Source organism: Podarcis muralis, chromosome 13 (genome assembly GCF_964188315.1).
Source record: "Podarcis muralis chromosome 13, rPodMur119.hap1.1, whole genome shotgun sequence".
Taxonomy (NCBI): Eukaryota; Metazoa; Chordata; class Lepidosauria; order Squamata; family Lacertidae; genus Podarcis; species Podarcis muralis.
In genome coordinates this window covers 41,351,876-41,367,747 of record NC_135667.1, presented here as the reverse complement: position 1 = coordinate 41,367,747, position 15,872 = coordinate 41,351,876, and the positions used below count along the sequence as shown (strand labels likewise).

Below are 15,872 nucleotides of genomic sequence, written 5' to 3'. Positions count from 1 at the left end.
TGTTGTTTGAGTACAAAGGCGTTTGAGAACCAAGGTACCACTGTATTTTGACACCACTAACAAGTAAGATTGGTAAGCCTACAGCCTATCCCCCACTCAATGAAACCTGTGAAATAAATACGGCAGGGGCAACATGACTTGCCCAAAGCCCCCCGACAAAACTGATGGCCAAGCAGTAGCTTAAATTTGATTTTCCCATTCAAGTTGGGCAACCTCTCGCGCTATTCCACACCCATGCTGATTTTGCACACCAAAAAGACCGGCGCCCGTGATTCATTGCAGATCCGGCACCATCAGGGAAAGGCCACCTGCTTTGGGGGGAAGATAGTCCGCTGCCCCTTGTCAAAACAGGCAAAATACATTGAGGGACGTGCAAAAAGCAGAGGCAGAATTGCATTCCCCAATCTGTCTCCCAAGCTCTCCACAGCAACTTTCTTTTTTTTCTTTTTAAATAGTTTTTATTTCATTTTAATACACCACATACAAAAAGAAAATATGAAGATACACAGATATCCATCACCTAACAACTAAGAAAGAAAGAAAAGAAAAATACAAAACACCACCACCACCAAGACATTGAATATGGCTCACAATACATTTAACATAAAAATGACTTTTTCCTATGTAGCTGACTTCCCGTCTACTCCTTACTTCTGTTTCTCATCCATTGTTCACTGCCATATTATAGCATATTTTGGCTTTAATGTTATTTACTCTATCCTAGGTTTTCCATCAGATTTAAAACTCCTACTGAAGTTATTCAAATGCTGCTACAGACTTCAAACTGTCATTGTTAGTTTTCAAATGAATTTTAAAGACTTCCCATTTTGTGGTAAATACCTCCTTTGATTTATTTTTTATTCTTTCTGATAACTGGTCTAATTCTGCATACAGTGGTACCTCGGGTTAAGTACTTAATTCGTTCCGGAGGTCCATTCTTAACCTGAAACTGTTCTTAACCTGAAGCACCACTTTAGCTAATGGGGCCTCCTGCTGCTGCCGCGCCGCTGGAGCACGATTTCTGTTCTCATCCTGAGGTAAAGTTCTTAACCTGAAGCACTATTTCTGGGTTAGCAGAGTCTCTAACCTGAAGTGTACGTAACCTGAAGCGTATGTAACCTGAGGTACCACTGTATTCAGTCATTTTTTTGAATCCACTGTGATCTAGAAGGGACTTTATCACTTTTCCAATTTGTCACAACTTTCTGTGGGAAACCTGCTTGCCAAATCGGATCGTTCGGTTCTGTCTGCGTTGCCATTCCCTTGAAATCATCCATTGCTCTGTTTCAGACAAAGGCCCTGGGTGTTTTTGTGCATGTGTGTCTTGCTAACGCTTACTCTGCCCCATAAACTCAGTCTGCAACCATATACACACATTCTAACCTCTCTAAGCAAACAGGACTGCACTGTTAGATGCTGCAGAGAAAGACATTCCTCCACGTATCATTTGCTGAGATTACAAGTGGCGCTTTGGCCCAGCCGAAGTAAGAAGAAATCGAGTGCAAGAATACAGAATATTCATTGTTCCACCGCTGAAAAAAACACAAGCACACATCCTGGAGAAATGAATCTGCTAGATATCAGCTTCAGGTAAGCATGCCAGCTCTTTCAGAACACCAAATTTGAAAATGAATGCAAATTCCACACCGGTTTTAGCTATTGGAATCGCTCTGTACCTTAGGCCCGCGAAACTTGTGACCCATCAAACCAAACAAACCCTGTCAGCCATGTGCAGGTCTCACTAGGGACTAGCAAACCTCTTTTTGCAGCTTGCCTGAGGCTGAAAAACAAGGGAGCTGTTCCTTCTGCCCTTGTGCACCACCCTCTCTTCTGTTTTTTCCTCTCCTCCCAATAAACCCATAGGTTCTTCTCGTTCTTCGGTAGCCACCATTGAAAAAAGGATGCTGCCCTAGACCGAGCCTTGGTCTTATCTAGTTAAGTTTGTATATGTTCTTTACAGTGGTACCTCAGGTTACATACGCTTCAGGTTACAGACGCTTCAGGTTACAGACTCTGCTAACCCAGAAATAGTACCTTGGGTTAAGAACTTTGCTTCAGGATGAGAACAGCAACAGCAGCAGGAGGCCCCATTAGCTAAAGTGGTACCTCAGGTTGAGAACAGTTTCAGGTTAAGAACAGACCTCCAGAACGAATTAAGTTCTTAACCTGAGGTAAACATGACGAATACCACTGTATTGCCAACCATCATGCAATACCCTCCAACATTTCTCTGATGAAAATAGGGGTATCCCATTCCATAATGGCAATTTCACTATTTATACCAGGGGGCGGCAAGGTTTACCTTGCCTGGGCCGGATCACTCCCGTGGAGATCCTCTGTGGGCCGGGCCAGCACAGCGCGATGCCAGAAATCGCATCTGTGCATGTCCACGACACCAGAAATTCCGATTTCTGGCGCCACAGACATGCACAGACGTGATTTCTGGAGCCGCAGAAGAGAGTCCCCGCGCCACACCGGTTTAGCGCAGCGTGCCGGGACCCACCAAGTGGGCAGCTCGGTTCTGGGGCGGCTCGTAGCCCAGTTAAATGGGCTTCCGGCCCATGGGCCACACGTTGCCGACCTCTGTTTTACACCCTACACATCATACTAGATTGCTGCAGCCACTCTGGGCAATTTCCAACATATATAAGGTAAAGGTAAAGTGACCCCTGACCATAAGGTCCAGTCGTGGCCAACTCTGGGGTTACGGTGCTCATCTCGCTTTATTGGCCGAGGGAGCCGGCGTACAGCTTCCGGGTCATGTGGCCAGCATGACTAAGCTGCTTCTGGCGAACCAGAGCAGCGCACAGAAACGCCGTTTACCTTCCCGCCGGAGCGGTACCTATTTATCTACTTGCACATTGATGTGCTTTCGAACTGCTAGGTTGGCAGGAGCAGGGACTGAGCAACGGGAGCTCACCCCGTCGCGGGGATTCGAACCGCCAACCTTCTGATTGGCAAGTCCTAGGCTCTGTGGTTTAACCCACAGCGCCACCCGCGTCCCTTACTTCCAACATATATAAAAACATAATAAAACAGGAAACAGGAAAAAAACTTCCCTATACAGGATTGCCTTCAGGCAGCTTGGGGGTGGATTGGATGACTCCATACCCTCCAACATTTCTCCAATGAAAATAGGGACATCCTAAGGAAAAGTGGGACATTCCGGGATCAAATCAGAAACTGGGACGGCTTCACTAAATTACGGATATCCCTGGACAATAGGGACACTTGGAGGGTCTGCATCCATAGCTAGGGGGTTCTTGTGTTTGACCTGCCGAGCTGCAAGTTTGTATATACCTGTTCTGCTGGAATGTCCAGAAAAGCCAAATCTTGCGATCTAGGCTCTGGAACTGTTTCTCTAGTATTAAGAGCCTTCGCAGTGAGCTTCCCAAAAGCCTATACGGAAAAAGAGATTACAAGCAGAAGGCTGGGCAAATAACTACATCAGCTCCTGTTCCAGGGAAAAGAACAAAAACTGATTGACAAACGACCACAGCAAGGATTGCGAAATCGCTGTCACATTCTCAAGGGGGAGAAAAATGCTTTGCAAAGTTACTTGGGAAAATATCACACTCGCATCAATTTGATAAAAATAAAATAAAGTCCAAGCACCAGCTATGAAAACCAGAAACAGACATGGCAATAGTTTCTATTGAGCTCAGACTATGCAAGATTTCATGCTGGAAAAGTTCCAAGCAAAAGTATTGTGAGTCACAGTTTAGATTTCATAACCCAAATTAGATTAAACAATGAACAAGATTAGAATACGTATCAAAACACAGCTCACAGTTTATTTTACATGTATCTAGCAGAAGCAGCTGACACCAGAGTTCATGCTTTGTATCTGCACGTAATTTGAGCGAAACATTACGGCCCCCTTCCAATGAAAGTGGCAAGTTAAGAAAACACGCACATCCAAAGTACTTGTGGATTTGTGAGGGTCCATTGCCGTCTCCCCAAAAGAAAGGGCATATACCTAGAAGACACTCCTACTATGCAGGGTGGGGGGAAATACTGTGGGGGCAGTTTAAAGCACTGGTCTTCAAGGGGTGGGGTGAGAATCCACTAGCAGATAGTGTCTGATCCAAGGTGGGTCACAACGGGAGCACAACCACCACAATTATTTATTATTATTATTGATTGAATTTATATACTGCCCTATGCCCGGGGGGGGGGGGGTGTCCTTAGGACAGTTCACAGAATAAAAATCAAGATATAAAACCACAAAATAAATAATAAAAATACAAACAACCACCCAATAGCCCCCCCCCCCCCGGCCAAAAAAACCTCCACATTTTAAAAGGGCATAGGATGTAAATCAGGTCAACCAAAGGCCTGGTTAAAAAGGAACATTTTTGCCTGGAGGCTTAAAGGTGTATAATGAAGGCATCAGGCGAACTTCCCTGGGGAGAGCATTCCACAGACGGTGAGCCACTGCAGAGAAGGCCCCGTTCTTGTGTTGCCACCCCCCGGACCTCTCAAGGATGCAAATATGTGGTAAAAGATTGAGAAATGAACTGTTGAATGCATCTCTGGGTTGTGGTCTGAAAAGGTTTAAGAGTCCTTGTTTTGAAAGGAAAGGCACCCCCCCCCCCATGGAAAGGCCAAAGGCTGTACAGTGGTACCTTGGTTTACAAACTTAATCCATTCCAGAAATCCGTTCTTAAACCAAAGCGTTCTGAAACCAAGGCATGCTTTCCCATAGCAGCGGGGGACTCAATTTACAAATGGAACACACTCAACACGTTTTACTTCCGAGGCAAAGTTCACAAACCAAAACACCTCCTTCCAGGTTTGCAGCGTTCTTAATCCAAGTTGTTCATAAACTAAGCTTTTCTTAAACCAAGGTACCACTGCACAAGCATGTTACGCTCTCGCGGCCACGGAAATTTGGCAACTTAAGAACAGAGCTCCAGGAGAAGTCCTCAGGTTGTCATTAGATTGGCTTCCACACAGGGACTCAGCTTGCTGAACAAGGAGGAAGAAAGCACATTTGATTCCAATCAACAACTCCCCTCCACCTTTGCAAAGGACTGCTAAAGCTGCAATTGGGGCAGATCCCCTAAAACAGGGGTCAGCAAACTTTTTCAGCAGGCGGCCGGTCCACTGTCCCTCAGACCTTGGGGGGGGGCCGCACTATATTTTGAAGAGAGAGAAAACGAACGAATTCCTATGCCCTACAAATAACCCAGAGATGCATTTTAAATAAAAGGACACATTCTACTCATGTAAAAACACGCTGATTCCTGGACCGTCCACGGGCCAGATTTAGAAGGCGATTGGGCCGGATCCAGCCCCCGGGCCTTAATTTGCCTACCCATGCCCTAAAACCTCAACGGATCCTGGCGGAAGAGAAAACTGGGGTTAGGGGCGTATATGATTGGGTGTGCAGCATTCAACATTTTAATAGCTCCACCCCCAATCAAAACCTCAGTGCTACTGCATCTCAAAGAAAAAAATCCCTAGGGTTAGCCCCTACCCCAAAATTCCTCACAGACCCCCCAATTTGCTCTATTTATTCCTGTTCAGTGTTGGATTCTTGTGTGCTTTCTGGACTTGGCGGACACAATTCGCGCTTTTTGTAATCTGCGGACATGATGACTGCTGTGTTCTATACCCTTCAGAACTAGTCAATCCATTCATTCAGATTGTCACCCCAAAGGGCTCCTTTTAAGGTGTGGCAGGCGGCGGCAGGGAAAAGAGCCTTTTCAGAAGTGGTTCCTCGCCTCCCTCCACAGGGAAACCTGCCTGGCGCAGACACAGTCATTTAGGCACAAGGAGATTTTTTTTAAATCTCAGCCTCTTCACAATGAATTTGGCTTCTGGTCAAGGCGATAGGCATTTACTTGTACAGTAGTACCTCGGGTTAAGTACTTAATTTGTTCCGGAGGTCCGTTCTTAACCTGAAACTGTTCTTAACCTGAAGCACCACTTTAGCTAATGGGGCCTCCCAGTGCCGCCGCACCGCCGGAGCACGATTTCTGTTCTCATCCTGAAACAAAGTTCTTAACCTGAAGCACTATTTCTGGGTTAGCGGAGTCTGTAACCTGAAGCGTATGTAACCCGAGGTACCACTGTAGCTAGTTTTTAGGAATTCTGCATATAAGTAAAATAAACAGGGAGACAATATACAGCCTTGTCGTACTCCTTTCCCAATTTTGAACCAATCAGTTCTTCCATATCCAGTTCTAACAGTTCTAACTGTAGCTTCTTGTCCCACATAGAGATTTCTCAAGAGAAGGACGCCTGTTTCTTGGGAGAAAAGCAATGACAAACCTAGACAGCATCTTAAAAAGCAGAGACATCACCTTACCAACAAAGGTCCGTATAGTTAAAGCTATTGTTTCTCCAGTAGTGATGTATGGAAGTGAGAGCTGGACCATAAAGAAGGCTGATCGCCGAAGAATTGATGCTTTTGAATTACGGTGCTGGAGGAGACTCTTGAGAGTCCCATGGACTGCAAGAAGATCAAACCTCTCCATTCTGAAGGAAATCAGCCCTGGGTACTCACTAGAAGGACTGATCCTGAAGCTGAGGCTCCAATACTTTGGCCACCTCATGAGAAGACTCCCTGGAAAAAACCCTGATGTTGGAAAAGATTGAGGGCACAAGGAGAAGGAGATGACAGAGGACAAGATGGTTGGACAGTGTTCTCAAAGCTACGAACATGAGTTTGACCAAACTGTGGGAGGCAGTGGAAGACAGGAGTGCCTGGCATGCTCTGGTCCATGGGGTCACGAAGAGTTGGACATGACTAAACAACAATAAAGTTTTTAGGAAATGTTATTGAATGTTACTATTGCATGTTTACAGTTTATATGTAAGAACTGCTTAGATATTTTTTATTATGTTAAGCAGTATATATATATTTAAATACAAATAATAATCTCCAATTTAATTATTGTGAGACATTCCATACTCAAGGAATTCACTTTGTCTGGATATTCCCCAGAACTTTTCTTCGACTGAGTTTAGCAAAACCACATTCAGACCTTTCACTTCTGGAGAGAATTAAGCTGTGTGAAATAGGCAGAAGCAGGCGTCTGTTTTCATTTACTGTGCCTTATATCCATTTCTGTTAGGAATGCAATCTTTAATTGACAGAAAAATCAAATTCCCAGCTGCTGATCACAGGAGCAAATGTTTAAGCAGGGGATTAGCAATAATAACTCTCAGTATTTATATAGTTCTTTTGAACATCCAGAGTGCTTACTGTACTTTAAAACTGCAAGGAAGTCAGTATCTCCATATTGTAAATAAATGGAAAAGCTAAGCAAGTGAATGTTTAAGACCAACTAATCAGTTCACTTTAATGACTGTGCTACAAGAAGTGTCCTCATTGCTGGTCACACTAGTTTATTTTAAAAATCCATTTGTACTATTGAAACCGAGGTTTTTAAAAGAAATAATGAAAAGAATCCTTTATTGCTAAGTGGTAGCTCGCGGATATAAAATTCTTCTCCTATTTCTTTCAATGTCCTCCAAGGGACATCCATATTTAACTGACTAATATCAATTCTGGATATTAAACCAGAAGTAGGCTTTCACAGAACGAACACCTGTAAGTGGGGAAGAGATTCATGAACTTAATAAAGGATTTTTGATGTAATCAGATAGCTGGTTAAAAGCTACCTCAACTTAGATAAATCAACTAAAAGACAGTCCTAAAGTCTATTGCAACTCGTGATTCTAAAAGTGTATATATTCACTAGGGCTGTCATCTTTGACTTTTTCTGGCCCAGGACCCAATTTTAACACACACATGCATCTTTTAAAACTTTTACCATGTATTTGCAAGGTGGTAGTGCTCCTGTTGCAACCCACCTTAGATCAGGCCGAAAATCCCTAGTGAAGCCAGAGTATATGTAAGATGAGAAGGCTGAAATCAAATCTAGCAACGAGGTAATGCATGAGTTCCTATATGTTTATTTCATCCATCAATCTCCACTCCACATAGGGCTTCTGGTCCCATGGTAGCGATTTATTACAAAGAAGTCTCTTGCAAGTAAGACTTGTCTTGGTCTTGTAAAGGTAAAGGTAAAGGGATCCCTGACCGGACGGCTCTGGGGTTGCGGCGCTCATCTTGCTTTATTGGCCGAGGGAGCCAGCGTACAACTTCCAGGTCATGTGGCCAGCACGACTAAGCCGCTTCTGGCGAACCAGAGCAGCACACGGAAATGCCATTTACCTTCCCACTGGTGCGGTACCTATTTATCTACTTGCACTTTGACATGCTTTCGAACTGCTAGGTTGGCAGGAGCAGGGACCGAGCAACGGGAGCTCACTCCGTCGCGGGGATTCGAACCGCTGACCTTCTGATCGGCAAGTCCTAGGCTTTGGGGTTTAACCCACAGCGCCACCCGCGTCCCTTAGTCTTGGTCTTGTAGCTTCATCCAAAACCAATTTTAGCACCAACCACTCCCACCTTTGGCCGTGCCTCTTCTTTAATGAAACTGCTTAATTTGACTCAAAAAGTAAAGCAATTACTTCTTCTTTTTAACTTTCACCTAGAGCGAAAATGGTGCCGTGCCCTGATCAAATCTCAGGAGAAAATGTTATCTAAAGGTAAACACTGAGAAATGTTAAAGGTTTATTGCAGCGGTTCATTCCAGTGACATTGCTAAGCCGTTTCTGACCACAAACACACTGCTTTTCCCCCACTGCACACGGTACCCTACTGCTGCCCACTGGTTGGTAATGCCTCTGTGGTTCCCAGCCTTTCCCCCCCACTGACCACTTGAAAATTGCTGATGATCTTGACATATGACTTCTGCCTGTGACTTGCGCTAGATGCCATTTGGTTTTACAGACACACCACGGACAACCTGGATTAAGCTCACAGACTACTGTTGGCCCGGACAAAAGTAAACATTTGATTCCGACTCAAAAAACAACAACAAATAAATCAGAGGATAGCAATTAAATCCCCTTCGCTCAAATCCGGTTTAGTACAAGTAGTAAGGTTTTCCATTAAGCCACCCAGAAGCTGACCGAAGGAACTTTTGACAATCATTTGCTTAAATCTTACATTCTTCACTCACTCTCCCCCCCCCCCCCAATTTTTCCTACTGCCTAAAGGGCAACTTGCAGTTAAGGCACCTGGCAAATCAAAATCACTGAAGAACCAATTATTCAAATATTACATTATCTGTGCCGAAGTACAAATTACATTCAGATTAGTTAAAAAAAAAAAAAGCACTTTGTTCTTTTTAATCAGGTCACATGCCTCAAGGCTGATACGGTATGGAAAATAGGTCCCGCACTGTGCAAGGAGACAAATTAAATCCTGCGTTCCTGGAGTTATAACACCCAGGCTAAAAGCAGCCAGCGTTTAGTGTCGAGACAGAAAGAAATGTTCGTCTGGAAACACATTCCTTTGCCCACCCCCAATTTACACCCCCTATCCGCTGGGGCACCGGGAGCAATTTCAGCGGTGACAGAAATGCACTCTGCAGCTGCTCAGGGGCCCTCTCGTCTACTTTGTCGCCACCTCCCTCCTGCGCTAAATATATTGACTCATTTAACTTCTCCGCAGTGTTTTTGCTGGACCTAATTAGCCCCAGGGCTCAGCCCCCGCACATATATATGCATATTCGGGGGCTGAGCCCCGGCGCCAATGTATATGCGGGGGCTGCGCCCTGGGCGCTAATTAGGTCCAGCAAAAACATTGCGGAGGAGTTTTGGAAAGAATAACCGACAGGAGGAACCTGCAAAGTTAGGAAAGACTTGCCGGGAGCGGGGAGCTCTCCTATTTTTTTTTAAATCCCCACCGGGCACTTCACTTCTCTGACTTACCCAGTTTTTTGAAGGCGCGGTGCCCGGAGAGTTTGGGCACGATTGCGCACGGCTGGCTGGAGAGTTGTTGCTGCTGCTGGCGCGGGCAGCAGCGCTGCTTTTCCCCGCACGCCTTTTTCTTCCTGCCGCAAATCATGGCTGGGAGAGACTTCGCGTCCCCGTCTCGGCCCGGAGCCCCTTCTCGGCCGCTTGTTGTCGTTTTGCCCCCCTTCTCTCCGAGGCAGAGACGGAGCAGGCGGCCCGCAAGCAGCCCGCCCTCTCCGCGCGCCTGGGCGCCTCCTCCGGGGCGCAGCGCGCAGATTGGAGAGGCGGATCTTGGAGGCGCTCGCATTTCAACGCCGACGCGCTCCGCCCTCTCGCTTCCAGTCGGTGGGAAGGAGGGATCCGGTCTCTTGCGCTCCCCCGCCTGAGCCGCGAGGAGGATCCGTGTCCCCTTTGCCCCACGCCAGGGCTGTGCCCTAGAAATAACGAACTTGCCCCAGAACTGGCCCTGGTCAACATTTTCCAGTGGAATAATGCCCACTCGCATTCTAAAGAGCTTATGAACCATCTGCTCCGTCTCTGGCTCTCTCATTTAATTTCGGCTTTTCAGGTTTATACATTTCACCAGTGCTTTTTTTCTTAAAAAAATATTTAAGAGTACTCTCCATTTCCCACTCATATTGAAATACCGCTCCTCAGTGAGGCCAAACTTAGATTCACAAAATGTCTAGGGATTTGCGTCCCCCCAGAAAAAAGCACTGCATTTCACTAATTTTACAATCATTTTAACATTTCAAAACTAGACTTCCTTCCTCCTCTTTCTGCAGTTCCTTAAAATTATTTTTTATCTCTTCTGCATATCCAAATTTACTTAATTTGCTCATTTATTCATCTAGTTTAAATATATACTCTTACAAAACTGCAGGTTATTACAATAATCCTGCCAATGTTCTTATCTGTTTACAATTTATCTGTAAATATTCAATAAACAATTTCCATTCTTTTATAAAAAGTTTGTTATCTTGATTTCTCATTCTTCCGGTAAGTTTCGCCATTTCTGCATACTCCATGAGTTTTTGTATCCATTCTTCCTTTGCTGGGATTTCTTCTTTCCATTTTGGGGCGAGTAACATTCTTGCCTCAATTGACCATCTGCTCTCAGTAGCCAGAAGCACCATAGCCAGACATTGGAGAAACCTGTCAGGAGGGAACATGGATTTCTGGTACCAAATTGTACGGAAAACAGCCTTCCTAGTAAAGGTAACCAATAGACTAAATCTGACATGGGGGCAAATAGAAGAGGATGCCTTCGCCCTGGTGTGGCTCCCCTTTATTACATACCCAGCCTGACAACAAGAACCCACCAACAACATACAAATCAATAGGTAAAGGACCCCTGGACGGTTAAGTCCAGTCAAAGGCGACTCTGGGGTTGCGGCGCTCATCTCGCTTTCAGGCCGAGGGAGCCGGCATTTGTCCACAGACAGCTTTCTGGGTCATGTGGCCAGCAGGACTAAACCACTTCTGGCTCAACGGGACACTGTGATGGAAACCAGATCACACAGAAACTCCATTTACCTTCCCGCTGCAGCAATACCTATTTATCTACTTGCACTGGTGTACTTTCGAACTGCTAGGTTGGCAGGAGCTGGGACAGAGCAACAGGAGCTCATTCTGTCATGGGGATTCGAACCGGCGGTCTTCTGATCAGCAGGCCCAAGAGGTTCATTGATTTAGATTACGGTGCCACCCGCGTCCCATGCTCCCCTTGATTACATACACAGCCCGACAACAAGACAACAACAAGAACCCACCAACAACATACGAATCAATAGGTAAAGGACCCCTGGACGGTTAAGTCCAGTCAAAAGCGACTCTGGGGTTGTGGCACTCATCTCACCCTCAGGCCAAGGGAACCGGTGTTTGTCCACAGACAGCTTTCCGGGTTATGTGGCCAGCATGACAACCACTTCTGGCTCAATGGGACACTGACAGAAACCAGAGCTCACGGGAACGCCGTTTACCTTCCCTCTGCAGCAGTACCTATTTATCTACTTGCACAAGAGGGCTTTCGAACTGCTAGGTTGGCAGGAGCTGGGACAGAGCAACGGGAGTTCATTCTGTGATGGGGATTCGAACCGCCGACCTTCTGATCAGCAGGCCCAAAAGGTTCAGTGATTTAGATTACAGCATCACCCGCATCCCATGCTCCCCTTTACAGTGGTACCTCGGGTTACATATGCTTCAGGTTACAGACGCTTCAGGTTACAGACTCCGCTAACCCAGAAATAGTACCTCAGGTTAAGAACTTTGCTTCAGGATGAGAACAGAAATTGCGCAGCAGCGGCGCGGCAGCAGCGGGAGGCCCCATAAGCTAAAGTGGTGTTTCAGGTTAAGAACCGTTTCAGGTTAAGAACGGACCTCCAGAATGAATTAAGTTCTTCACCCGAATCCCCATGACAGGGTGAGCTCCCGTTGCTCGGTCCCAGCTCCTGCCAACCTAGCAGTTCGAAAGCACGTCAAAGTGCAAGTAGATAAATAGGTATCTCTCCGGCGGGTAGGTAAACGGCGTTTCTGTGCGCTGCTCTGGTTCGCAGAAGCGGCTTAGTCATGCTGGCCACATGACCCAGAAGCTGTACGCCGGCTCCCTTGGCCAATAAAGCGAGATGAGCGCCGCAACCCCAGTGTCGTCCGCGACTGGACCTAATGGTCAGGGTCCCTTTCGCTTTTTAAGGGAAATTGGGACATTCCAGATCAAATCAGAAACCGGGACGGCTTCTGTAAATCCAGGACTGTCCCTGAAAAATAAGGTCACTTGGAGGGTCTGGGAGGAGAGGTCAGAAAACCCCTCATCTGAACTATGAGTCCACTGATAAAGGTTTGCTTGATAATTGGGTACACACAGAAGGAAACGTTTTCTCTTAATTTTACAAACATTCCTGACATGTTTTCGCCCCAGGGTACGTAATTTACATGTACTTACACAGAACCACATGTGCCATTTTGCCCCAGTCTCACATACAGAGGCTCCATCTGTGCTATACATTTAAAGCAGTATTGTATCATACCGTCAGAAACAATCATAGCTCCCCCCCCCCAATGAATCCTGGGAACTGTAGTTTGTTTGGAGAGTCATATTCTCCTCACAAAACTACAGTTCTATGAGTTCCATCAAAAGAGGAATTGCTAAACCATTCTGGTAATTGTAGTTCTGTGAGGGAGCTCTCCTAACAACTTTCCGCCAGTGCCTTTAACAAACTACAGCTCCCAGGATTCATTGGGGGGAAAGCTATGGTTGTTTTTAAAGTGGTGTGATACTGCTTTAAATGTACAGTGCGGCTGGGCCATTGCAACACAGAAACCAAGCACCCCTTTCTGTCCTTTATTCGATAGGGTCTATATCTTTGGATAATTTATTTCTCTTCCTCCATTCCAACTTGTTTCTGTTTTGCTCACTATATATATATTATTTCTCTTTAAAACCAAGCACACCTCTTCTGTCTTCTAATATTAGCAAATAAGCACCTATATTTTCCGTATTTCCTTTACTGCTTTAATTGCAGTATTTGCAAAAGCCTTATTTGGTTTTGGTTATGAGTTTTAATGATAATTCACACAACCCCATTTTTATTTTTGCCAGACTCCCCCACTTCTTTTATTTGATGTGTGTGTGTGTGTGTGTGTGTGTGTGTGTGTGTGTGTGTGTAAAATCTGGTACTCAAGACGTTCTGTGGAGGAACTCAATGATGCTCAAGTCTTCCATACAGCATACAGGTTTATTCCTTAATCTGAAGATAAGAAAGTATGAACCCACACATCAAGAGAAGGAAGGCTAGATTAAATCATTAAATTAATCAGCAATTGGCTGTTTAAATACTTTTCACCTGTGCTAGCAAGCCGTTCACTGATCTTAAAATGTTATTATTACACTGCAAGAATGTATGTTCTTGATTGTTGAATACTGTAAAGAGAGAGAGAGAGAGAGATGCAGGTTAACTCTGATGAATAAGAAAAGGAAGAAAGAGCATTTGTTGGGATTTCTAAAAATAAATCAGATTCCCTTTCTCCTGTCCAAGCTGTAAATGTAGGGCACATAGTCCAATATACAAACTGCTAAGTAGACACAAAAAGTACTATATAATAGCATAACTGGGTCTGTGGTTAGAAACTTCTGTGTTTGCGTTGTCAGCAGTTCAAATTCTTTGTACGATGCTCAAGGAAATGGTCACTTTGCTACCAGCTACAGCTCTCTAATAACTCCCTGCACTGTTGTTCTGTGTCAAATCAGTACCTTAGCTTTGTGGCATCTTGTATATTTAGTTCTATAGTCACATATACAGATACAGATGCTTGCTAAAAGCTTAGATATATTTCTAGTGCTTTTCCACCTGACAACATCTTTATCAGTAGCTACTTGCAGACAGGTGGTTCCCAGTGCTATGCAATGATTGCTCTTCTTTTTCTAAGTGACAAATAAAATTTGAAATTAACTGACCACATCCCACTCTGGCCAATATAACAGGCTGGTCAGTTTATACCTTACATGGTTCTGATGGTACCATGTACCTTACATGGTACCATCAGAACCATGATTCTTAGAATAGGTGTAGGTTTTAAATAAAAATTCAGTGAAATTGTCTCAAGAGTCATAACTGGGAGGGGTACTGGATTTAGGATTACGGACAGGGAAAGTGTGGAGTAAAACAAAAGGATTCTCAATAATAGCAATATGTAGTCTTGCCCCTTAGAAATGGAAGCCTGAGGTGCACACAGGTGATAATATATGCAATTTCTACAAATTCTTCTTCTAAATCATTCGTGGTGCTCTATCTCACGGGTTAGATAAAGATTCAACATACCTGAGCAGCATCTAGTGAGATTATGAATCTCTTCAGTTGCCCCCTACAAGCCAAATTATTTCAAGAACTAGATTCTGGAAATTACAAAAGTATGGAGCACATACAGATCTAGAGACACAATCAAAAGATAATCTCACCAGTTTTTATAGTGTCCATGCGCCATCAGTTTTGCGAGTTTTATCATGCCATACTTCAAAAAGTGAAAATCTGGACACAAAAGTTGTTGAGCTTGTTTTACAAAGGAAATTCACAAAAATCTACACCTCCGACATGTCTTGCCATACATTCGGATTTACACCCACACCACTTTTAGTAGATGTGTTTTATTAATCCAGTATTAATAATTATTAATCCAGTATGTACAAGGCAGCAACGCCATCTTGAGGCCAAAACCTGGTAATCCTTTAATCTGTATTCCATAAAATCCTTATGGCTGTGCCATTTATTATTTATTGTGAGTTGGGGAGTGTGGAGAGGGTCACCTATATGCCTGAATCCCTTCTAATTCCTGGATCCAGCAAGGGTTAAAATCTAATGGAGGGTTCAATTCAAGGGCCCCTAAGTACGGGTCATTAGGGTAACAAATGAAGTGGTTTTGTGCTGGAGAGCAAATAAGTTGGCCTCCATCTTTGAACTGGGTGGTAGTTAGAAAGACAAAAGTTAAGGTCTGTGTGATAAGAGAGCTGAGATAGAAGCAGGCTGCAGGCAGAAGCCTGAGAAGGAAGAGACATGCATGTTTTTTAAATTGAATTCAAGGCTGTGGCTATGGAAGAGGTTCCATGTGTCCAGACATAGCCAGAATACTGCAGTCGGAAACAGTGCCCAGTCAGAAATAGTCGTAGTAGTAGTAGTAGTATGTACGGGGTGAGCTCCTGTTGCTCGGTCCCTGCTCCTGCCAACCTAGCAGTTCAAAAACACAAAGTGCAAGTAGATAAATAGGTACCGCTCCAGCAGGAAGGAAAACGGTGTTTCCGTGTGCTGCTCTGGTTCGCCAAAAGTAGTTTAGTCATGCTGGCCACATGACCCGGAAGCTGTACGCCGGCTCCCTCGGCCAATAAAGCGAGATGAGCACTGCAACCCTAGAGTCATCCGCAACTGGACCTAACAGCCAGGGGTCCCTTTACCTTACTGCAAAACTGATGGAGGAAGTGTCGTCTCAAACACCAAATAGTCCCCAAACAAACCTTTTCAGCACTTGGCATAAAGATCTGTCTCAACCAGCCTTGATCTGAT

At 44.8% G+C, this 15,872-nt stretch overlaps 1 protein-coding gene across 1 annotated transcript in view; it reads right to left on the bottom strand.

Annotated features, from left to right (window-relative positions):
• PLCD3 (phospholipase C delta 3) overlaps positions 1–10,144 on the bottom strand; it is a 92,262-nt gene extending 82,118 nt beyond the window's left edge. Inside the window, exon 1 of the mRNA XM_077917463.1 lies at positions 9,799–10,144. Coding sequence (XP_077773589.1) covers positions 9,799–10,129 — 331 coding nt within the window. The 5' untranslated portion in view covers positions 10,130–10,144. The remainder of the gene's footprint in view (positions 1–9,798) is intronic.
• Positions 10,145–15,872: the final 5,728 nt, after the last annotated feature.